Below are 25,553 nucleotides of genomic sequence, written 5' to 3'. Positions count from 1 at the left end.
GACCACCCACCTACTAATGTACACATACACACACAATCCACCATTAACCACCCGGTCTAACACCTGCCAATCGTTGGCCACTGTCACCGTGGCTCAGCAGCAAAGGGTCTGGAGCAGGAATTCTGGAGCTTATCTGAGCCAGTTAATTGATAGCTAATTGCAGGGGAGCTAGTGACTGTTCCGACGCCCTCTTCTGCGCCCGGGAGTGATGAGCAAAAGAGTAAGCCACTGCACTCTGAGTTCCAGCCTCAGTCTCAACAGCTTGGCAGCAGGACTGCAAGTCCAGCCAGATTGGATTAGTGTAGGTGTAAATGGCAGACCCAGGAGAGGAGATGCGGCCAAATTGAAAATGGCCTGAATTAAACCACTGGCTACAGGCAATCTGACTCTCTGCCTATGGCATTAGTGGAGCAGAGACCTTGAATGCCACAGTGTTTCCAAAGATTACTGGTGGTTTTTGCATGCTTGCACAAGATTTGTCTTTTTTCTAAAAGACAAACTGTATTAAGCTAGCCATGTTTTGGTATGGATATATGGGAAATCAAATCCATTTCATTCTGCAGTGGCATTTGGTCTTTTAGGGCAGACAGATTTACTGCCTCAGTAAAACAACAGTTCAGAGTGTTCTCTGAAGTTCACAGAGGAAAAGGGGATTTAAGGTCTGTAAAGTCTAATTACTGGGATTGACATCAAGCATAAAAGCTGTATCAACAAAGCTTGTTCCAATATTATCCTGGCCTAACAATGAAAACAGGCATGCAGAGTCTCCTTTGAGAGGCAAGTCATTGCTGGTAGTACAGTGCTTGCAGTAGTTGTCAGGTTAGCATCATGAGACAATGCTCTTCTCTGAAGAGCCAATATATTAAATCACAAGGGGACATCTGTTCAAGGGGTGGTTTTGTTTTAAAAAAAAAAAAAAATAGCACCAACACCTACAAGCAACGTTTGTGCAACAAGCCAAAGTATCTTCCCTGATGTTCTGTTTTTTTTACTACACAAATTATGACAGACAAGCACAGTTTGGAGCTTCACTTGCACCACTTTATAAAAAGAGCTACAGCGTCAGAAACTGCGAGCAGGAGGAGGGCGGCTTAGATCCCTGACTCCTCTATGATAAAGACCCCACTTCTCATTGGGTAATGTCCCAGAGGCCGGTCTACAGGTGACACACATTCATCCGCACACTAACTGAAACCCTAGAGAGACAGTGGAGACTTTAACCTTGTCACTGTCTGAGCAGAGCTGGAAGAAGGGAAGTGAAGGGCAGGGAGAGGTGGCACAGAGTAAGAGAAATAAGGTAAGTCTGGCAGAGGACAATCATTAAGTGTGCCTGGCAGACATTAGTCGTTGTATAAATCATCACCAGTGGACTATAGGGAGAACTTGACCCTGGCCACAAATTCTGGAAAGGAGGATGTGGAACAAAAAATGTCAATGACAATATACATAGTGATCTATGGATGGTCATTTACTTTGCCCCTGGTGCAGAGCCAGAAACTGGAATAATTTCTAACTGTCTTTGAGTTCCCATTAAAGGTAAACTTGCAATAAAAGACAAATGTTGTTATCCTCAGTTTGACAGGACACTTGCACTCTTGATAACTTACATCTGGGATGAAGCCAATCTCATTTAGATGGTTGCTTAGCTCTGGGTCATGGAAGGCGATCATTTGAGAGAAGACAGTCAAGTACTCTGAAACACAGGCAAAAGGGCAAAAGATCTATTTAAACTCTACTGCCACATGTGCACTAAAACGTGAAACGAAGTGAGTTTGAGCAAGGAGGACTTTACAGTAAGAGAAAAAAGCAAGAGGCATTGCAAAATACATAAACTTGTGCTCATGCAATAAGATCTGATCCTTTAAGATAATTTAGTGGACCATTTTCTGTCTCGTGATAAAGAACTGTGGAGAAAAGTGGTGATTTTATGACTGTTTTCTTTTTCTTTTCTGTGGTTTTCACAAACAAAAAAAAGTCAGAAACCCTCAAAAGTTGCAGGTAGACTGCTGCTGCAACCTTGGAAACTAGCCTCTGTTCATTTCGAATGGAAACTCAAGCAGCGTAATGTTGTGCTACCACCATTCTTCACACTGTAAGTCAACAAAAGGAGCTCTGACCAGACAGATAAACATTAGCTAGCCTTCCAGGACATCTAGCAGTGGAAAGAAATGATAATAGCCACATTCCCCACAGAGTTCAAGAGGTGTATGGTGTAGCTGTTTATCAGTCACGTAGGAATTGCTTGTGACATTTCTCTGCAGGCTTGTGTGGTTTCATTTGTTTCCCTATCTCCAAATGATGTGGCTCAGCTGCAAACTCCATTAAGACAGACTGAAATTAGTTTTCACAGCTTAGGAGCAACATGGAGCCAAAATTTAATCAACACTGAGCTGACGGCCTGATGCTCTGTGCCAGCAGATGTTAATTTGTTTTTGAACTTAGCTGAATGCTCTGACCATGTTTAATACTTATTATTTAACTTCCAGTGGCAGTTGACTACATTAGCTCAACATCACTGGATTTCTGAAGTGGAAACAGGTGATATCGAAAAATCTGTAAAACGTATTACAATCAGAACAAAACAAGAAATACAGTGTTTTTCAGATCACAGTACTTTATCAATGTGCAAAACACAGTAGAGCAGAAACGACTTTTCCATACACAAGAAGTAGTATATCTCACCTTGGATGACATGAGAGTTGTCCTTCAGGAAAAAGTTGTACAAGTATTTGGGGATGAATGCAGACATGCAGGCATACGCCAGGGCTGTGAGGAGTAGGACATAAGAATGAAGGTTGAGATAAAAACATGGAGCAGTAATAGTGCTGAGCTATTTAACAAGTCTTACCTTCATTGTTGAAATTCAAATAAAGGAATGGAGCACAAAGTGAATCCAAACCTGAAATGAAAAGAAAATCAAAACAGTTCATAATAATAACTTTGCTGTAAGGTCACACAGTTGTACCTGGGGGGCAAAGTTTAGAAGATGTGACATGACCACCATCTAGTGTCCAGTCATGTAAAGCACAATGAGCAATCGTGCAAATGGGAGAGAGAGAGAGAGAGAGCAAGACAGAGAGAGAGAGAGACACACAGAATGAGAGAGAGAGAGAGATATGGAGACCAAGACATGGGAGAGTGTGACAGCGAAAGAGACTGACAGGGGAGCGACTGACCCTGCCAGTAGACCAGGTCAGGGTGAGAGACCACCCAGGCTTTCAACACACGCCTGAACTTGATGTGGCCCTGAGGAGAAGACAGCAGCTCATCATACTGGTGGCAGCGTGGGATATCCACCTCTATCTGTAAACATGCACCAAGCGCGCGCACACGCACATGCGCGCACACACACGCACACACGCGCGCACACACACACACACACACACACACACACACACACACAGAGAGAGAGAGAGAGACAAAATGCTTGAATGAAAATTTCAATTTAAAAAGTGTTATGTAAATAAGTGATTTTGCTGCTATGTACATTAAAAATGAAAAAAAAACAGCTACCTGTCTGTCAGTTGGAATGGGAGTATCCTTGTCTATGGTCTCATATTTGGCTTGGATGTCTCCCTGTGTGAAAAAGTAAGATAAGCGGCTGCCCAAAACAAAGTTAAAGCCCGGCATTTTCTCGACACACGACTATACATTTCTCTCATACCTCAATGCCCAGAAGCGCAGCCCACGCCAGTCCTCGAACAAGTGGGGGAATATCCACTCTGGCCTCTTTCCACATTAGGTTCTTCTTGTAAGGATAGGCCTAAAGACAAAACATTGAACAAAGAATACATCACTCAGTTTTAATTCAACAATGACCTGTTTAAATAATAATCATTCTGAATACAGGAAAGGTTTGAGCACTTTTAGGCACTGGGATGGCACTGGTAAAAACATTTTCCTGTGCGCATCATCGCATGTGCGTGTTCGGTGCTTGCGACTTAAAAGTGTGTGCATGTGTGTGTTTATGAATTTGTATGAAGCCCTGACCTTGAGCAGCCTGTCAAAGAGGATGATGCGGATGAGTTGGTACTCTGTGTCTCTCTCACGGATGATGAGTGGCAGCGTGACGGTGGCCGACAGCTCATGGCTGCTGTTAGACTGGGAGAGACTTGACTGTCTGAAAGAGGGAGAAGGGACTGTAACAATACTGAAGCCAAAACAAATGATGGGGAGACGTAAAAAATAGTGACAAGGAAAGAGAGGATGACAGCAGTGGGTTAAGGATGGAGATGGCTTACTCGTCTTCCAGCAGAGGGTAATAGGCTTCTCCTGCTACATCCTTCAGTCTCTGGATAAGGCAGAGAGAAACTCATTTTTAAAAACTAATGCTAGGTTCTGTTACGCAGACACCTTGTTTCGAAACACCCAGATTCACGGCCCAACTGTGTTTTTCACCCATTTCTGGGCACATTTCACAAACTTAACTACACAAATATTGCATTGTTTATGGCACAGTTCTGTCAACCTGTGTGATTAACGAGCACTTATTTATTGAAGAGAATTCCAAGTTGACAATAATGAAAATTTTCTCAATTTATTTATTATATATACGTATATTCGCTATAAACATCAGAATTCACAGACAAATGTCCACGGCTTCCCTGGTGACGTCTTCAAATGTCTTGTTTCGTCTGACCAACAGTCCAAAACCCAAACATACGCAGTTTACAGTGATGGTAAAACGAGAAAAAGCATCAAATTCTCAAATTTGAAAAGCTTAAAAAAACGGAAACAATTAATAAATTATCAAAATAGTTGCCAGTTAATTTTATTTTGATCTACTCATCAATGAATCAACTATTCTTTGCTCATTTTCTTTCTTCTCAAATTGGCTTTAACACTAAGTACTGGATGCAGAGTATCACTTTCTACCCTTATGCACAATACCTCGATTTACATTGTACATGTATATGTTTTTGTTGTCTTACATTTCTGAGTTGGCACAGAGACAGTGTCACTGTTGTGTCATCTAATAAGAAACTCCGATCCCTGCCCTGGCCGAATGACTCCCCGTCTTCCAGGACAAAACTACAGAAAAAAATGAAATAAAAATAAATAAGCAAATAAATAAATACATAAAAACCATATGTGAGTATGAAATTAACAAGCAAATGCACTTGTGTGTGTTTATGTATGTGTGTGATTTACTTGGGCAGTGTGCAGATTGGAGGTTTGGACTGTATGATCTCCTTATTGGTCAGCTCCTTCTCAAGGTCTCCCCCAGCCAGACACCACAGATGGTACACCTCATCTATGGCCCGCTCTGACAGGTAGTCTTCATCATCGTCTAATAGCGCGCACACACACACACACACACACACACACACACACACATCAGTAAACACCTCCCCACAGGCACAGGTGGTGCAGTATCAGCAAGTTGAATTAAGAATTCATGACATCAAGAAATACTCAGTCAGTGGTGTACTCTTTTAAGAATATCACAGCAATAAATTTAACTTATGACATTTCATCTGACACCTGTGCTCATGCTGAATGCTCAGTGTATCTCCTATCCACAAGATAGTCCCTGTGTGCCTTTCATTTTTTAACCCTGTTTAATGTTAGGTACCCTTGACATTCAGTAGGTTTCACAGCTTTTAGAATGAAACAAACTAAATTATGTGCAATTTCTTGAAATAAGAGGCAGGAGCAAATGTACAATGTCATAACATGCAAAAATACAAATGAAGCTGCAGTAAGGAACTGATTAGTATTGAAATTTAATACAATTATCTTTCAGTCCAGCTGTCTGGTGCTTGGAATAAAAAAAGTACAAAACTCTATTTTCAAAAACAAGAAAAAGATGATTTGATTAAAGGTTATTTGAGATATCAAAAACATCTTCAATATTAAAGAGGATTCTCCCAGTTAGAGGAGATGTTTTGACCCTTCTTGACAAATCTCTCTGCTACTACTGTCAAAACTGATGCTGACACGCCCAATTAAAGCTACTTCAAGATCATCAACTTCAACTCATCAACAACAGTGTTCATGCTGTGCATGCACTGCACAGTTGGGTGTAGTTCGGGCAGACCTTTGCAAAGGTCACTGATGTCTTCTGGAAGCTCCAGATGTGCACAGCGCAGGGAAGAGGAGAACAGGCTAACAGGCTTCTGGAAGGGCGTATAGCGGCACGAGACCCCACTGAACACGGGGTCGCCCAGCAGCTCCGCAGGGGTTGGCCTGGAGGATACACGCAAAGACTTCCTGGTCATAACAGCAACATATCCAAAAACATGTATGTGCCTTTAAACTGTAATTTTGTAAAAGAAAAAAAAAACCATTGTAGAAACTACTATATTAAGTCATAAAAGCTGTTTCTCACAGCGTCAGCCAATAACTTGCTTCTGTTTATTCTGGTATCATACAACTTGTTGGTTTTAGCGTGCTGGAATCCTCTCTGACATGTACGCTGTGCAACTACTTCATAACATGTGTAACCAAAGTGTTTTGGAAACTAAGCGGCCAATGTCCTCCAACAGGATATGACATCAAACAGAGAGTGTATTTACCTTTTGGTTGGGAGAAAGGTCAAGCATTTCCTTAATAACTCCACAACGTTCTCAGGCAGCTCCTGTAAAAATGACAATACACATAATACATATAATGACAGAATACAGACCATATAAACTGCAAATAATCTAAATCAAGAGAGATTTAAAAGTGTTTCCACAAACCTTTGAAACTTGATCTATGTGAATGAATATGTTTAAAAACAATAAAAAAGTACAGTGTAATTCTGACTTACTGGAAATGATTACATTTGTATATATAGTCAGCACTGGGGATTGGTGAGTGACACAAGACAGTGCTTACATACAAATAACCCAGATCATTTGGAAACACCTACAAAATCTATTTATTACAGGGCTGGATATCAAACATCAACACTTTTGAGTACTAACCGTATCTATATGAAAATGACAAGTATCATTAGGTCAAGTAAAGTTGGCATCAAATGTTCTGTCAGATTCTGAGGTGCTGTTGAATTGTAGTACATTACAATAGCAGGTGTGCCTCTTATTTTGTCCATCCCAGATATAATAAACAGGCTAGGCTAAATAACAGACAACTCTCTGCATAAAGCAATACTAAAACTACATCCTGTGTGAAACATAACCGTCATGAAAGGAGGATTTACTGCATTACTGCTGCATTACACCACATTAGTTTTAGCTAAGTGTACCTAACAAACTGCCAATTGAGTGTTTAATACAATCCCTTAGTTCAGGTACAGACACTACACGTACAGATAATATCGCAATGTCAATAATGTGACCTGATTCTGCTGTAATGGCTCTTTCCTTACTAAATGCCATTAAACACGACTATCAATTAAAAAAACCTTCATGTATAACTAAGACTGAGGCAGTCAATGATTTTTACTACCTTAATTGTATCCAGGCATCCATGTTCCTCTGCAAGGACAGTGACAATGTCATCCATGCAACCTGAGAATGACAATATCACAGCGTCAGCCTAATTGAGCTTAAGAGCATATTGCTCAGTACTTAAAATAATTACGCCCTTTTCACTTACCCAAGGTTAGAATGAATTTCAATCTCTCGCTTATATCAATATTCTGCAGCAGTCGTCTGCCCTGTAACAGATTCACAGCATTCGATTTTAAGGTGAAGATGATCCACAGCGCATGAAATTCAGGCAAAACCCAAACAGCATAAAAAGCCTGGTTTGAATGTTTATAATAGTATTTGTTGGACTCTTACTGCACACAATTCAAAGAGCAACACCCCAAGTGACCAGACATCAGTCTTGGGTCCTGAGGGCAGAGGTGATTCATCATGGGAAGGGTCACTAGGGTGGAAAGAGCCCTGAGCGATCACCTCTGGAGCAAGGTATGATGGGTATCTGAGGTCAAGATCACAGAAAAGAGTAGCACATTACTTTGTCAGCCTCTGAATAACACATAGCAAATACTTAATCCAATCTAAACAGTGCTGATTCAAGTTACACAATAATAACTATGTAAAATAATCACGTTGTTCACATCTTTGTCATTAGGAGATGTATGTAAAGTTATTCCTAAAAACACACATTACTGTTTGACAGTTACATTCATTACATTTTCCATCCAGATGTTTTGCTGAAAATTCTGGGCACATGCCACCATTCCTCTTTTCAATTTGCAAAAGGATATTACACAGAGATACTTGGTAGAACACAAAGGCCTTTGGATTAGGATAAAAGTCCAACAATCGGTTACAGTTCCTCAACCAGGAAGCAATTTTGATGCCCCAAAACCTGGTTTCTATGAAAAAGGATGAGCAATTATGCATCAATGTTATGGTCAATTGCCTTTTTCCATTATCTGACTAACATCAAACAGATACAAGTGAACCTTCGACCCTGAACAGACAGCTCAGTCCAACCAGCTGGAGAGTTCCAGAAGAGCATTAATGAACCTTTCACTGTGATAAATGAGGAGAAAAAAGACATACCCAATGGGAAAATCTACATCAGCCCCATGATTAGTCATGTGATAAAGGCCAAACTTTGCCAGCTTGACATTCCCCTACAAAGAAAAAAACCATTTTAGAGTGACAGTAATGGACAGACATTCAGACATACTGTACATAAAACAGCTCAATTTGAGGGAAACGGTACCTTGCAGTCCATCAGCACATTGTGTCCGCTGAGGGCTCTGTGCACCATACCATGTTTGTTCATGAACTCCAGACCTTCAAGGACCTCAAAGGCTATCTGCAGCACCTTCTCTGGGCTAACACAAACACAGACACACTTGTGTGTCAAACCTTTTTGAGGGTCAGGGGCTGACTGGGTCAGAGAAGAGATATGTGGGAGAATATATCTACATTTTAAACACCCAAGTATGAAAATCTCAATAGACTCTTGTTATTATGCAAACCTAACCTCTGCCAGTAGATGGCAAGGTTAATGCATACAATTTCCCTGCCCATCATTTACACATCACATAGTTTATCAACACTAGAAGGTTTAGCAATAACTGCTCACCAGTGAAAGTGGACTTTCGGTTCGTGACATTTACTCTAATTACAGCTGAATGGTTAACAAAGGTGTGTAATGACAATCTCACCAGGCAGTTTTCCCCTGTTTTTGGAAATCGCTTAAACTGCTTTCATAGTGTTCAGCAACAACAATCAGCCGTTCTATAAAACAAGGAGAAGAAGAAACCAAAGTAAAGAAATGCAACTGAGTTAGGAAACATTTATTGATAGTTATTTATAATTAGTAAGCATGTGTGTTTTTTGACACTGTGTCATAGAAGTTTTGACTAAGACTTTATAATAATTTAACGGGCTGTCATATGGTTTTGTTGAACTGCAAAAACTGCAGTCCGACACAATGTTATTGTGTCCACCTTTTGTAAATGCAAAGCTTTCAACAACAGACTCAGTGAAACACGGCAAACATGCATTCCACATCAGGAACGAACAGCAACAAGATGAAACAGGATAAAACAAGACTAGAGTGTTGGTTTAGAGAGACATTTCTACCTTGATTGCTCAAATAAAAAAGGTCATGTATGTTTTGGATAAGTTCAGTGAGAGTACACATCAAGGACAGAATATCTCTAACTGAAAAATGAAATAATATGACATGTGATGCAATGGAAGGACAACATCATTAGACCTCTACCAAAGGGCAAGACAGAAAGTCATACCATGTTTCCCTCTGGAGATGTCCACATATTGGCAGAGTCTGGGATGAGTGATGGTCTTGAGGATCTGAAAGCGTCCCAGGATTTTGATGGAGTTGGGTGTGAGAGGGAGACCATTGCTCCCACACACATCATGAGGGAGAGCTGAGGCAAAGAAGGTGAAGGCCCCCAGCTGAGCGTCTTTGAGGGGCCTCATCCTGCCACTGGCTTGAAGCACTGAGGATGGGAAAGAGAGTCTTCAATACAATGCATGAATAATATGAGATAATACACATGACTATGAATGACAGGAGCATTCTTATCATCAGCACAATGGGGTATATGAAAATCCAGCTTCCCACATATTCCATCCAGTGTTAGCTAAAAACATTAAAACTGCTTAAAGCTTATAAATGTGTTAACGTTGTCTGAGGCAAAGACTGTCGTTAGAGCAGGTGACAGGTTGACGCTGTCATTGTAATTACAACATATTTACATCATACAGTTGAGATGCATAGCAACTTCGGGAAAGAAAACACACTGTGCTAAACCCACGGTGTATGTAGCTAAGTTATGAATATTATTGCCTTATTAACAATCATGTAATGTGCACTGCCTCCGAAGAAATGTATGTACTCACGCTTAAGAGGAAGGCTGCATAGTTATGTCGACAGATTGAACTTGAAGGAATTAAAATAACAAAATATATTTTTAAATGAAATCCTTTCCTGCCTCTTCGATGTGATGGGAACAGCTGAGTGAACGTGATCGTCGACGTCAATTTTGTGCGACAAAGTAGTGTATAAAAGACGCTTTCCAGAAGAAGAAAACTGCTTAAATCAGCCAAAAAGATATTTATGCAGAGTTATTCGTGAATTGATATTTCGTTATTTTTTGAACACATAAATTCTCATTCTCGTAATTACACACAGGCGATCGCCGTTTCCGCCTTGCATTGTGTGTCGACCTATAGAACATGTGGCCAGCGAACGGAGAGGGCTTAACACTCCTGCTTCACATCCGGATGGTGAAGAGATCTACCCGTTGGGGGCTTGAATTAGCCTCTCTGCGGCTAGCTGGTCTAACACTTGCAGCTGTCAAGCCCCCAGCGCTGCCTGAAACGTGTTGGGTCTGCTGCTCATAGTCAATGTAAGTTTTTTTTATGTTTGTTTATAAAGCCTCTGTGTTTTATTTTAATGCGTTAACTAACTATTGTTGTATTTGAATCGTGAGCTGTCAGTAACGTCTGAGGAACCCTCTAGCTAGTGCCTTACCAGCGACAGCTACATGACAGTAAATTGCTTACTGATTTAACTGACGCAACGCGAAGTAATTTTCAATTCAGTGTTTAGGAATCTGTTCTCAACAATACACGTTTAAATCTAATTCAGTGATTAACACAACCACGATATGGAATAAGATCATTCTTGATTGATTACTTTGATTTGCAAATGGCTGAAACTACAGAGGTAATAATCTTTATCAGTACTAAACTAGGGCTGCAGCCAACGAGTTCAGTTTCAATATTGAATAATTATGTGATTTTCATCTGTCTTTAAGGTTAACATAAATAACAAGATTATTATATCTTAAATTGTGTATTTCGTCCAGACACCCAAACGTGTTCAAATTTTATACAGTTGAATTATAAAGTATAAGTAAAATAAATCATGACATTAGAGAAACAAATGATTAATAAATCATCATATTTACAACAGAAAAACATATTATAAACATAATATACATTACATATTATGTTTTTGTCCATGATATCTGACTTAAGCAATTAACCATCAAAATTATCATCAGTTAATTTTATATCTGTATTTAATGGGACTTTATAGTAACACTCTAGTACAGTGGTTCTGAAAGTTTTTTTTCACATCAAAAACCCCTAAACTCACACAAATTTGACCACCATTTGATTACACTTTTTCCCAGGGTCCACCATTGCATAAGATTTTTGCTTTTAAATGTTTTATTACAGAAAGTGTTTGAAACCCATGACCAAAATAGGCATATTCTGCTATTGTGTTACTTATGGATGGGGATCTATCCCTAGACCCACCTCTGTAGTAGATTCAGTATTTTAATATGTTTACAAAATATGGCCACACGTGATGGCCATTTGACATGTTTTTTAGATTTTATAATTTAAACAATAATAGTTATATAATCTAAAATAATGAAGACAAATGCTGAATTGAGCATTGGTCATCGGGGACAGTCCTTGCCTTCAACTTGACAATGCATCATATTTTAACTGATTACATCAAGTGCCCTGTATGTAAGGCTTCTGTCTGTTGACTTTTTCAAACTCAAATTATTGCTGGGCTGCGATTACAACTACAAAAAAAAATATCAATTATTTTTTCTTGGATGCCAAGCATGCCTGAGTTTTATCCCTTTAGAGGCTGAATATGCGGAGGGCACATACATCTTGAGTGAGGGCTACACATTTTATGAATTAAAATGTGTAAGTCCTTTTAATGCCTTCAGGTGGTGCTGGCATACTGCGCTGACTTTTCTTTCACAATGGTCTGGCTGGCAGACAGGTAGGGAACTCTCCTCCTACAGTGTGTTTTTACTGTGGGAATGGAGCATAAAAAGAGGAAACACTTGTCTTCTGGTGGGTCTGTTCACACACCACCACCGCACCAGAGAAAGCTGGTGGTTAAATGTAACAAATTTACAGATTTGATTCAAACCACATGTGTACCCAGTGCATAGCTATACAGCCTTACCTTTTGATATTTTAATTTGAAAATACATTTAGACATAAAATGTGTGTGTGAACTGCATGACTAAAATAACAGTCATGGCTGTTTTTAGTAAATTGATAAGAATGCAAGTAGGCAGCTGCCTTCTACCAGTTGAGCACCAGCTGTCCTCTGTTTAGTGCAGTTAACCAGCTAAATTTATACAGTTGCAAACCAGAAGATGATTCAAAGATATATTTAATTCCCATACAGTGAAGACAGGCACATTAGGCAGGCTGAAGGCCAGTGAAAGCTCACGTCACTTTGATATTGTTAACACATTTGACTATTTCCATCTGAAATCCAAAGTTTCAACGACCTCTTCATGTTTTAAATGCTACGGACCATACCTCGGCCCCAGGACCCATTTTCAGAGGTTATCCAAATGAGATCAGCCTTTTTGTGGCTCTTGTTATTACTCCACCACTGGTCCTGTTTAAATCAATTCAGTTTCTCTAAAAACAATGCTTTGATCCTTGATTTTATCAACTCCAGCTCTTTTGTGTTTCTAATTTCCTCATCCCCCAACATTTTGTTTTCATCTTGGGCCAGCTGTTGTTTTCCAGCGCCTCCCTGTAATATGTGTAAGAAGTTTTCTTCTCCATGCCTCCGCCTGTAAAAATCTTTCTTTTCCTCTTTCTTCAAGAAGTAATTTGCCATGCTCAGTAAGACAAAGGAACATAACCCCAAACCCAAACTGATGACCAGCTGTATTTTGGTTGAGTGGCACAAGAATGGCTGATCCCTTTTTGAACTTTAGCTTCAAAATTGAATGTATAATGTAATGCTAGTATGATTTTTTAGATTATAAATCTGAATGTCACATCAACACGTGTGAAATGACATACCACCACTGTGAAAGACAATGGACCTTGTCAGGGCTTTTATGTGCTTTTTAAACTCTGAAATGTTGCAGCAATATCAGTTTTATGAAAATCAACATGTGTTGATTATCTCTCAACATGCCTTGTGGGCAAAGGTCAGATTTGTCACTTTGGAGAAGCGGCAGAACTATATTTGTCATGAAAATTGCATTAACACATCGTTTAAAATATACTGGGGCTGTAGGTCATGGAAAACATGTCAAAGTATGATTGTTCTTTCAGACATATTTATGGGATAATTTAGGATCCACAGTGCCTTATTTTCTATTTAGGAATACAGTATTAAACAGTAGTTGAAATGCTGCCTCAACATATAAACAGTGTAGTATGGAATATTACACAAAAATAGGAAAACAAACAATGTAATGTAATACTATAGAAGAGCCCTGTAACACATACCACCTTTGTCGAAATTACAATGCTCACTTTTTGTTGAGACTGTCAGAGAGAAGTTGACTCTGCTCTGTGGTCATTTCGGAGGCTGCAGTTTGTGGTGGGGTTGTACTGGAATGCAAACCTTGTAACTCCAAACATGTATCTTTTGTAGATGTTCAGCATGGTACTTGAAAATACCATCTCTTTTTGACTGGACCGCAACAGCAGGGCCCAGCCCTATAAACACGAATGTCACTGACAGACTAACTGACTCATTGACTGACTGACTGACTTATAAGGTTACACCATTGTTGGACTTTCACCATTGGTCATTGCCCTTTCAAAATGATTTGGCACAAACTCTGTGTTGCCAACTTACCTTTCTCTCTTAACCTTTCTAAAAAACAAACCTAGCGACAAATCCAGCGAGTTTTTGGACAAAGCTTAACTACTTTCCATAAAAGAGAGCCGCCAGTATTGCCCCCTGAAGCATGTGCTCGGGCTTCCATTCGCAGACAGATCTCTGTATGCTGACTGCATGGCAGCTGACATAAATGAGCTTTTAACTTTTTTCTCTGAGTGATCATTTTACAAGTAAATGTAGCCAATGTCACAGCACAGCCATTGTCTTTAACTTATGTGAATGGTGATTTTGTCAGATGACATCATTTTTATAAAATTTTAGGAGTGCAGAGCAGCAGCTTGTAGAAGGAGAAAAACATGTAAATGAATTTGGAATTCAGCTGTGTGTACATTTTAAAATATATATATGTGTGTGTGCGTGTGTGTGTGCGTGTGTGTGTGTGTGTGTGTGTGTGTGTGTGTGTGTGTGAGCATAGAGAGTAAGGGCACTAGGCAGAATGCAAATGCAACACGGTCCAAACTAGGTTTTGACCTAGTCTTGTTGTCTTTCTTCATAGTGTCACACAAGTTGATTTTAAAGGGCAAGTTACTAAGTATTCACTATATATGAGCCCTTACTTATATTTAAAACGAAAGGAAACATACTCCGCATATAAATCCCAAAATAATGACTTTAGTGTATTATTCAGCCTTAATATCTGCTTGTTTTCATCATGCAGTTATAGTGGTGAGATGGCTATAAATCTTTATCGTCTGTTAGGTTCCTGGCTCGCTCCTTGTTCAAGATGTCAAGTCACAAACCTTTGTTGAGGCTGGAGCAGCGAGCAGCTGAGGCTGACCAGATCATCGAGTACCTCAAACAGCAAATCCAGCTGCTGAAGGAGAAAGCCAGTAAGAGAACGCCACACACTGACACCCAAACACAACAACCCTGTCAACAAATGAGAGGCATATTAGGAAAGCGCTATATAAATGCAGTCCATTTACATAAAGTTACAGTTTCATTTTATCTAGATAAAGGCTATATGAGTAAAATTTCCACAGGGCCACTAGCAAGTATATGAAACCTGAGGCCTCAGACTAATTTGTGAACTAAATAACACACTTCTATAAAACTGAGGATAATTTAAATGGTCACATCAGTCAAATATACAGTTTTGTAGATTTACTAGAAAATAAATAAATGTGTTGAAGGGAAGATAGACTATATTTTTCTTGCAGTTGTTTAAATAATGCCATATCCTTCAACACTTTGAATGTTATCACCTGCACAAATTGAGAAAGATTAATTATACCAAGGGTCGAAAACTGTATTAGTTCACAATTTCATGACGTCTTTAAGCCCAGAAGACTCACAATATTGATTTCAGCAGTCAACATATTTTAGTAAGTAATATATTTGTACTAGTTAAACGGTTCTTAAAATGCCCTGTGGGAAGTTGAAATTTAATTCCTGTGCTGTGGTAATAAGAATTTCCCTCACTGCAGTCGTCCAGGCCAGTGTCAGAGAAGAGAAGAAACTGATGGTGGAGAATGCGAAACTGAAGAATGACATCGAGGAACTGAAAAAACAGCTGCTGGAAAAAGAGAAGAGGAGGGGAGGTATGCTGAGTTTGGTTCCCAGCAAAGACTTCTTTGCAGATCAAATGTTTGTTTGTCTTTTAAAAAGACCTTGATGTTGTTATCCTTTATATCGAGTTATAGAGGCAGTTGTGTGTGCCTGACTTAGGAACGTTTGATGTCAGTTGTTGCTCATTAGAGCATTGTTTGGTTTGTACTATCAATGATAACATCTCGTACATTCTCGCTTCAGCCCATTATAACTAGATCTTTTTTTGTTTTTATTATAAGCAACCATAGCGCCTCAAGAATCCCCATTAGAGTGATGGGGACAACATGTCTGTCAGCTATTGTGCGTCTGACATACGTTCAAGGCCAAATAGCTCAGATCACACACATTAACACACATTTAATGTTTTCCAGAAAGAAGCTGCAGGAATAAATGGGGGACTGGAAGAAATAAGCAATTTAACCTTATTCAAAAGCACTCAATATGTTAGTGTTGGAACGTGGAAGGAATGTGTTCCAATACACCCGGGGCTGTGTTTTTCCACATATTGTATCTAATTGTGATGTTTATTTTTGGGGTTTCTTTTCAATGGCTTTAAGGTGGCATAAAATAGCTTAATCAAAACACAGATAAATATGAACCTTTTTGAAAGGAATTTCAGCTTTGCTGATTTGTTATTGAGATGAGAAAAACAAACTAGTCAATGTGACTATAATAGTAGCCAGTCAGAAAAACAACTTTTCCACAGCCAAGGAATGAAAATGGTGACAATTGAAGTTCAGTGTCAAATTTACTCCAACACCATCTTAAAGTTGGAAATCTGTGGCTCCTTTAAACTGTATCATGCAAACGAGCATTTTTTTTTCAAACCCAAAGAATTTATTGCTCCATTAACTTTTTGGACCCACTTGATTTGGTTGTCCTATTATTATCTAATGAAGTTGTTATTGCAAATATGATTACAAACACTATACAAATCCAAGTGTTAGTCCAGTACTCTCTCCTTTTTAGCTTTGTTCTGGTCACCACCAACTCCAGAGGGAAGTATCTGTCTCTTCAGCTGCTAAATGCTCCACTGTATTCACTGGCTAGACTCTAGCTTTGTCTGTCTGTCAAGCAGGTAGTTTACAGTGGGTTTATCTCAGCTCTTTCTCTGAAGCAACTGTCTGCTGCAGTTGGCAGCCTGTTTGATGAGAGTTGAGTTTTCAGATTCTAAAAACCAAAACGATGAGGTAAAAGAAGACTCCATTGTTAAAATTACAATGTTGATTTGTGTAGCTTTAATTAAAAATTCTTGTCGAGATCTAATGTATCTAGAGATTCCAGACATGCCTGGCTTAATTTTGGGTAATGTGCATAAAGTAATTATATTATGTATATATTATATATGTAATTATATTTTTAAAAATGTGGCATCTTGGGGTTGCTCGCTGTAAGTATCATTATGTGATATCACAGTGGTTTGTTTTTTTTTTTTTTCTAAATGTAAAAAGCCTTGAGAGGAAACTTAAAGTGGAATGTCAAGAGTTTAAAAGGTTATTGCCCATAATTCCAAGGTAAACCGGAAAGGTCCTGATCTCAGGTCTTAACATACAATTAAGGTAATTAAAAGCATTATGGTGATGGTGGTGTGCCTGCAGGCCGATGTTTGTCAGACACAGGCACAAGATTTTGTAGGAACTCAAACATCAGGCGCCTTAAATGAGGGGTTATTTTTTTCAGGGGAGTTATTGTAGGACATTGTTCCTTGCTTTATGGCTCCATTTCCTTGTTTCCATCAGCTTGGACACTGTGTCATTTTCCCATCAAAACTGTTTGCATCAGGAGAGCAGTCCTCCCACTTGGTGTGTAAATAAAGCTCCCTCTGTATCATTTCACCGTATTATGTTGATGCAACCAGCTCTGTGCGTGAAAAGGCCCGTCTAGGAAGTAGTTGTGCTGTGCTCTTGTCTGTGCTTTCATTCACACGACAACTGAGAGAACGCAAGTCTGTGCAGAGAAAATCAGTCATCGCAGATGACTGAGAAAAAGTCTCTGATCGTAACCTTGATCCACTTTTTCACCCTTTCTTTGTACCAACATTTTGCATACGTCCTTCCTGTAGTACGGGAGGTGGCCATGCCATCAGGTGAACCCACTGTTGAGTGCAGTTCGAAGCCCACCCTTCCCAAACCCACTGGTGCAGCACCCTCTGCCTCCCCTGCTGCTGCTGTCCAGAGTCCCGCTCCCAAGGAAGAGAGTAAAAAGAAGAAGCCTGAGAAAAAAGGTAATGGCTGAATGAAAAAAATATGGCACATTGCAGGAGTTTATTAGGAATCTTTTTGAAGTTTTCACATCCAATAAAACAGTTTTAGACGGTTAAATCAAGCCTGTTTAGACATGTTATAAAGCAACATTCTTGTCATGTGTTTCATTTTCAGTTTGCTGGCAGGATCAGATTAAAGCAATAAAAGTGACTCACCTCTCGCCACTAAAGGATTTACTCTGTCTTCATCAATATTAATTTATTGTTATTTTTTGAACTTGGGGTTTTGTTGAAGATCCAGTTTTCCTATCAGCAGCTGGCTGGATGCAAATATCATCTGACCTTCTCCAAAAATGTTTCTCTATTTGAATTTCTAATATCAGGTGATAATGGTTATAAAGCAGCAATATCTGCCTCTTAATGGATCCAAGATCTCTGGGCCTCAGTTTGAATATGTTTAATGAAGCTTCATTTGTTTAATGATTTGTGAGGAGGGAACCTTGTCTAATGTCACCAGCATATGAGAATGACTGACTATTCAGTGGATGTGCGTCATTCCAAGATCCTTATCATAAAAACTAAAGTATCCCTGTGTAAGAAGTATAAAGAAGTTAAACAGTTTGACTGTTTTACATTTATGATACGTTTAGAATAACGAAACAAAAAAATCCCTGGCACAGAATTTCAATTAATTAGCAACAAATCGCTCAGATATTTAGTTCTGTTTCAGCAATGTGCTATCTGGGCTAGAAGAACTGTCAGGCATAGACCGCGTATAATCTGTCCTGGATGTGTTTATGAGGTTATGATTTAGAGAGAGGATGCAACAAGCAGTAAGACCCTGACAAATTCATTGGAGTGGCTGGTATTTCTCATATACAGATGTCAGAGAGCTATTAATGAGAGATACTTACACCTCTTGATAAGCTATTGTACATGCTGAAATTGTGTCTTACTTTAATGGAGCTATGTTCTCACCTCATCCAAACAGTCATCACTTGTTAGTCTACAAACCGATGTGTAACCTTAGCGGAGTCCTGGTAATGTTACTGTCAACACAGCAGTGCAAAGATTACTCAAGGGAGGGATGCTGAATATCAAAGGCAGAGGGTTGGAACTTTAGAGTTGGTGTGGGCTCAGAGGAATGATTAAAGACTGTGATCATTTGATCAGTGCAATCCACTTGAATTAATGTGTGTAAGAAAGCCAGGCGAGTCAGTGAAAGGTACTTTGTCTCTTTGGGAGGAAGCATCTGTTATTCTGCAATGTCATTGTATCATGTAGAGCTCACCTTCAGCCAAAAGTGGGTATTGGTATTGTCATTTAGTTAGGCTATGTAGCCCACACTTCTAGGAAGAGTACATTAATTGTCTTTTCCTTAACATTTTACTTACTTCACATGAAACGCATGCCACCCTGAGGTCTGTCATTGGTAGACTTTGTTTTCATTTACGGGAGGAAATTAAATCAGATTCCAGACATATGCCCTGCATTGTTTCAGCTATGATTTGTTTTTATAATTTCCCTTGGAAAGATATCAGCTGGCTGAAATATGCTCAGTGCTTTTAAACTAACATTTTTTATAAAATCATGCACATTAAGTTTGATAGCATTTAAACTATCAGAGATGCCTCCCTTCAGAAAACCTTTCCTCAACATACAATGGATAGCAGCTGTCTGACATTCTGTGCCGGAAATGCACAACACCCAACCAAATTGTCATTACAAACTTTCACTGACAGACCAAATTCAAAGCAGTGAAATGTGAAATTTCAAGGCAGGGTGTGACATTATTTTCTGCTCTTTGATGCCAGGAGGGGAGAAAGCAGAGAAAAAGCAGGCAGCTCCCAGCCAAGAGGATGTCAAGGTGGATGTGTCTCGTTTGGACCTGCGTATTGGACGTATAATCACAGCCGAGAAGCACCCAGATGCCGACAGCCTCTATGTGGAGCAGGTTGATGTGGGAGAGGCTTCACTCAGGACAGTGGTCAGCGGACTGGTCAAACACATACCTCTGGACCAGGTACAATGTTAGTTGTTTAGATGTGATTAAAAGAAGTTAGAAGTGGGATCTTTGTAAAGTGATGCGTTGGCTACCTCCTCAAGAATCTATCGGGATGTTTCCTGCATGCAAAGGTGAAAAAAATTTAAAAGTCACTTCTCTGTAGAAAAGCCAGTTCCCTTGTAGTTGTCTCATGGTATTTATCCAACCTGAAGGTCACTGAATGTGCCATCAGGTTTCAGATTACAGGCCTGTAGTTGTCAAAAGCAACACCTGCCAATAAGATAGCCATACTACACTGCCTGCTCATGAGGGAGGAAGATGTAGACTTCAAATTAGATTTTTATATTAGCTTCATAAACTGCTCTCTACTTGAGATTCGTTTTCACTAGACGCAAAAGCACCGCTGTACACTTCCACATTTATGACTCACTATGGTCATAATAAGAAGTTATTCATCTATTAAAAGTGACTTCTTGGGATGGCTGTTCTGATTATTTAGTGGTAAAACACATTTTATGTTGGTGATTCACAATCTCCATCAAATATTAGGGTTTATTTTTCTTTCGTTTGGATTTGTTCCTCAAGAAAAACAAGCTGTATGTAGGATTTCATCTGAACGAGAAGCACCAGTTACTTTTATGGTCGACAGTATTTCAGAATTTGTTTTTAGGTTTTTTAGACCAGGAAGACTTTTTATATTACTTTTCCACATCATAGGTAGACAGTGCTCATCATTTAAATGTATGCCTGCTGAAATCATGTGTACAAAAAACACAGTCGGACAACAGCAGCACAGTTTCTGTCATGCGCACAGACAAATATTACGCAGTTGTTTCTTCAAATCTAAGCGTGTGTTGCAGCAGTGGAATTTAGTATTACAGCCTTAAGAAGTGCTCTCTGAGTGCAGTGAGAAAGGTAGTGCTATTTGCTGCTTTTTATGTGTCTGTCAGTACATTACTCATAGAGGAACAGTCATGCCAACAGTCATGCAAACGACTGTCGTTGACACTTGGAGCACAAAAGGGAACCAGTGACATCATCATCCTTGTGAACGCCCACAAGAGGTTAAATACCTGGGTCTCCACACCAGAAAGTAGGACCAGTCCTAGCCTGGTCAGATGCGTACACGAACTGATGAAGCCTCTTGGATGAGAGGTGAAACGTCTTCACAGACAAATAACCTAGTCCAGTTGTTTTCGATTTTAAAAAAACTCCTTTAGGATACTATGACCTGGACAAATGAGAATATACACAGGCTTATTACTCATAGAGGAAATAACTCTAAAATCAAATTCCTGTTTGACTTTCTTGTTAACTGTCTTATTTATATGAGGCTTTATCTATTTCTGTCAAAGCAAGCAGGAGGGGAATATCCGAGGAGATACATTACAAGTTTTCTGGCTGTGCTTTTGAGTGTGGATAAATATTCAGTAATACAAGACTGAGACGGGCAAATCATAAAATAACAGTTAGGACAAGTGTCTGCAGTACACATGAAATATTGCTCAAGTCGAACAGTCTATTTTGTAAATACCGTTACAAAACATTCACACACTATCCCCAGCTTGCCAAAACTGCATGCAGATGAAAAATGAAAACTACCACCAAAACTCTGTCAGAGCAGCATGAGTGAGTTTAGATTTATGTTGCCATTTCCTAAAAGGATGTCCTTCAAAGAAAGGTATGATTATTTCTTAAGATCTGGCATACATCATCTGATGAAATGCTGGATTTCTCTTCTTCTCAGCTTTTGGCAGAAACTTACGCTTAGTCTTCCTTTAAATTTTGGTGAGCCGCAGAGGTCTCCAGGCTCAAGCATCTAATGTTTTCCTGTTTGCTCTCTTTGGGTTATGAAATGAGGCATAAACCCATTGGACACAATAATTTTAAAAGGACAGACTGGTATTTGGCATTATGGTTTATATTGGATTATGAAATTCTCTGTCCCGAAGCCAAACAGACCACATCAGATGAAGGTGTTTTTTTTTTTTTTTTTTTCTGCTTCAGTAAATTGGGTATAATTTGTTGTTCTTCTCTATTGTGTAAGGCCTATAGACTGTAAAAATGTATTTAATCTCCTGTCCACTATGCAGATGCAGAATCGCATGGCAGTCCTGATGTGTAACCTGAAGCCAGCCAAGATGAGAGGAGTGGTGTCCCAGGCTATGGTCATGTGTGCCAGCTCACCAGACAAGGTCGAAATCCTTGATCCTCCAACTGGAGCAGCACCAGGGGACAGAGTTACTTTCCAGGGCTTCCCAGGTACCAACACCCGATTACTGATTAATCATTAGCATAAATCTTAGATGTTCAAATCATCCAGACACTCGTGATGCTTCATCACCATCGAGTGATTGTCATTGAGTTGATTCCACTGAAAGAATCAGTATCTACAAAGTACCTCTGTCTTTAGGAAATGAAGGGTGTCATTGAACCTTCTTGCTGCCAGAAAAAACTTGCCATTTTCAACATACATCCCTCTGAAGACACCAATCATGATGCGTTCTCAGACCCCACTCAAAGCTCTCATTAAAGGAGTCCTCAGCTCTGTTTGGTGGTGGCTAAATGGTCTGTGACTGCTGATTTGACGGACTAATCATTGTTCATTGCTAGGAATGTAACCTACTTTTTTTTTTTTTTTTTTTTTTTTTTTTTAATAGCCAGTTGGAAAGATAAGTTCTTAACTGTCCCGTTAAGTTTAACTAATGTAAACTGTTGTGAGAGAAACGACATGAACATACGAATGAACACATCAACTCGACCGTATGAGAATCAAAGTCCTTCGTGCGAAGTAGCCCTGAAAAGAAAAACCACCGCCAAATCCAGTCCAGTGGTTCTAAAAGCTTTCCAAGCTGAATATGGGAAGATTTGATTGGTCTTGTTATTGACATATTGTTTTAGAACAATAACCAAATTGGGAGATCCCTTTGATAAAAATTGAAGAGGAGGATGTGATGAAGGTGGATCTGTGGTCCAACCAAGTACCCACAGGACGACTCCATCAGCCAAGGCTTTCATTGCTGCAGTACACATGTCCCAGCCACTCCAAAAGCTGGCCTGAATGATTTTTATGGATGCTACATTAAAAAATAAGAGTCATATTGAAACAATTCCATAAAAACACAGTTCAAGAGAAAACAGAAGTGGAAGTAGAGCAAAGACTGTATTGGTTGATTGTTTGTTTGTGTGGTGGGCTGTTTTCTTAAGTTAATATAATGGAAATAAGGGGTGAAAAACGCTTGTCTTTTTCCTGTTTCCCTCTTTTCTCCCACCAGAGCCCTGTGGTATAGATTCACTTATAGAGCCACTCCACTGCTGGTGTGAGTGTATGGTTGTAATTGCCCCCATTTGCCTGACTAATGGGGCCCAGTACTTCTGCTTGAACTTAAGAATGTGCGCAAGTTGCTCATCAAAATCTCTTTCACGCTTCTGATCAAAACTTGATTGTTGCCACTCTGGGGTTGTAAACCAGCAGAAATCACAGCCTTGGGATATGAAACACATTTGTGTCCTCATACCCTGACATGGCTGTGCAGAGAGGAAAAAAGTTGACACCCGACAGAAGCCAGCCAGTACCGACTTTGAATTTTCACAAGTGCCAAGCAACATCAAAAAAACAAAGCCATCGTGAAATGAGAACTTCACTTAATTGTTTTCCCTGGATGCATATTTTGATTCTGAGTAGTTCAGTTTAGATGTTTTGAATTACAGCTAAGAACAAATGGAAGTTTCAGAAAGCTAATGTTGTAATAGAACATGGTAGATAGTCACACTATTCACCATTCATGTGGGAGGAATAAAATTAGAATTAGCCTGATAAATCATCAATATAACTGTTGGTCATTTGCTCACAATTTTTATTGGCTTCGGCTTGTTATATTGATTGTGTCAGTGTATGCTCAATGTGAAAAATCCATGAAGGAAAATTTAAAGTCATCCATCAATGTGTCTTAGCACTCCAATATTAAAACACTGTCTGAGTAGGTTATATGCGGGCATGACATACCACAAAAAGTTCATAAAACATCACCACTGGATCCATAAATCCTGCATGTGTGATGGATGACCAGAGAATGTCTAATATATCAATCTGACTTCTCCATTGCAGGTGAACCAGACAAAGAGCTGAACCCTAAAAAGAAGGTATGGGAACAGGTTCAGCCAGACCTCCGCACAGACGGCCAGTGTGTTGCAACCTACAAGGGAGCTGCTTTTGAAGTCGCCGGCAAGGGAGTGTGCAAAGCCCAGACCATGAGCAACAGTGGAATCAAATAAAACAACAGAGCTGCTTGAAATAGCTCAGTGTTTACTTGGCAATCACCGTCAGTGATGACAATGAGGGTTTTCAGAAACAGGATGGTGATGGATGGAAGTAAATGCTTTGAAGATCAATAAAGGGATTTAAGAATAAGAATCTGTCCTATGACAATCAGTCCTTTTTTGACTTCTAAAATATACAGTCATGGTCTATAAAGTGTAGTTAATCAATACAATTGTGTTTTTGCTTTTAATTCTCAAAGTTTGTCTCTTCTCCTCGGGCACATTAGCTTGATTGTGCTTTGATTTTGAGGTTATAACTCTAAAGCATATATACTGTCCAGGACTTGAGCGAGCATCATTGGTTTCCACTTCATCTAGTCTCAGGAATTTTAATGAGCAGGAGATGAATCGGAGAAGTTTTACTACAAAGCCCAACAAAAACAGATCGGGTTCTCAAGCCCTTTGTAGAGGCTATTTAGATGGTACTCATCTCGGGAACTACAATCTCCTGGCCCACTGTCATTATCTCAATCTAGGCTCTGTGATGCCAGTGCCATGTGCTTTGTTTTATTGTCCCCTCAGAAGAAAAAGTCCGTCCACCTCCGGAAGTATCGGACTACAATGAAGAAACAGACAGAGAGCTGTGCACCAGAGCCTCTAATGTTACATCACCAGTAATTAAGGCCATCCACTTTGCAAAAACATCTGTCATGGGTCAACTTCGACCATCGCGCAGAACTTGTGCTTACTATTTGAATCCTATTCATAAGTACTCTGAAAATGTCGCATATTTGCTAATGTTCAACCGCACATTCTTCTCTTTTACTTTATGGTAGGAAGACAGATCTATGGTTATGTGTGATTGCATACCACCCTGTCTTTTTTTAGATGCAAAGTGTCTCATAGAACTAGGCTATACATAACGCACAAACTCACACATTCACGTTTATCAGGCTCATTTAGCTGCTCAGTCACTGGGAATAAGTGGCACTCTCTCCAAACTGCCTCCTAAAGGGAAGTAGAAGAACAGCATCAGTGGTACCACACCTTTATCTCTTGTTGGCTAAACTAAAATAATCATAGAGTATCACTGTCCAGTCAATATATATATATATATATATATCTCAATAACTCATGTCTTTTCCAGTTCTCTGCACCAGATGCAGAACTGAGTCAGCCCATGTTCTCAGCTAACTGCAGTTCACATAACTCACATTTTGCACGTATGTAATGTAAAATGTGAAATGCAAACAGCAGCTGTTGAAATCAGTTCGTAACTGTAATACCCATTGTCTGAAGGTGGCACAAGTGTTGATTGCAGAAGCCATTCCTCTCCTTACCTGTAGATGGCACATATCAACTAACCTGCAGCTGCTCCTGTTATTTTTGTTGCCAGTAGATGGCACAGTATTGATTAGAACTGCAGCTCTTAAAAAAAGCCCTTGG

General features: G+C 39.5%; 2 protein-coding genes across 3 annotated transcripts in view; one reads left to right on the top strand and one right to left on the bottom strand.

Moving 5' to 3' along the window:
- The window catches only part of tbck (TBC1 domain containing kinase), a 51,023-nt gene extending 37,098 nt beyond the window's left edge, over positions 1 to 13,925 (bottom strand). The window contains exons 1-20 of one of the 2 annotated variants that reach the window (XM_023428213.2): positions 13,716 to 13,925; positions 9,671 to 9,883; positions 9,083 to 9,155; positions 8,632 to 8,746; positions 8,466 to 8,539; positions 7,734 to 7,875; positions 7,546 to 7,606; positions 7,396 to 7,457; positions 6,519 to 6,580; positions 6,041 to 6,189; positions 5,152 to 5,290; positions 4,932 to 5,031; positions 4,242 to 4,291; positions 3,991 to 4,120; positions 3,665 to 3,763; positions 3,514 to 3,576; positions 3,177 to 3,303; positions 2,849 to 2,899; positions 2,683 to 2,766; positions 1,608 to 1,693 (exon numbers count right to left, since the gene is read on the bottom strand). In XM_023428213.2, coding sequence (XP_023283981.1) covers positions 1,608 to 1,693; positions 2,683 to 2,766; positions 2,849 to 2,899; positions 3,177 to 3,303; positions 3,514 to 3,576; positions 3,665 to 3,763; positions 3,991 to 4,120; positions 4,242 to 4,291; positions 4,932 to 5,031; positions 5,152 to 5,290; positions 6,041 to 6,189; positions 6,519 to 6,580; positions 7,396 to 7,457; positions 7,546 to 7,606; positions 7,734 to 7,875; positions 8,466 to 8,539; positions 8,632 to 8,746; positions 9,083 to 9,155; positions 9,671 to 9,883; position 13,716 — 1,881 coding nt within the window. In that variant the 5' untranslated portion in view covers positions 13,717 to 13,925. Of the gene's footprint in view, positions 1 to 1,607; positions 1,694 to 2,682; positions 2,767 to 2,848; positions 2,900 to 3,176; positions 3,304 to 3,513; positions 3,577 to 3,664; positions 3,764 to 3,990; positions 4,121 to 4,241; positions 4,292 to 4,931; positions 5,032 to 5,151; positions 5,291 to 6,040; positions 6,190 to 6,518; positions 6,581 to 7,395; positions 7,458 to 7,545; positions 7,607 to 7,733; positions 7,876 to 8,465; positions 8,540 to 8,631; positions 8,747 to 9,082; positions 9,156 to 9,670; positions 9,884 to 10,286; positions 10,483 to 13,715 lie in introns of those variants that run through there. The other variant, XM_023428214.2, reaches the window with a different exon arrangement.
- On the top strand, positions 10,647 to 24,261 carry aimp1a (aminoacyl tRNA synthetase complex interacting multifunctional protein 1a). Its single transcript, XM_023428215.2, has 7 exons — positions 10,647 to 10,795; positions 14,788 to 14,918; positions 15,516 to 15,629; positions 17,702 to 17,863; positions 19,657 to 19,865; positions 21,941 to 22,109; positions 23,956 to 24,261. Coding segments are annotated over exons 1-7 (954 nt in total). The 5' UTR covers positions 10,647 to 10,793; the 3' UTR covers positions 24,123 to 24,261.
- Positions 24,262 to 25,553: the final 1,292 nt, after the last annotated feature.

This window comes from Seriola lalandi, unplaced genomic scaffold, assembly GCF_002814215.2.
Source record: "Seriola lalandi dorsalis isolate HSWRI2012SDOR001 ecotype SW California unplaced genomic scaffold, Sedor1 jcf7180002054872, whole genome shotgun sequence".
Taxonomy (NCBI): domain Eukaryota; kingdom Metazoa; phylum Chordata; class Actinopteri; order Carangiformes; family Carangidae; genus Seriola; species Seriola lalandi.
The sequence above is the reverse complement of the archived record's forward strand: the minus strand, read 5'-3'. Positions and strand labels throughout refer to the sequence as shown.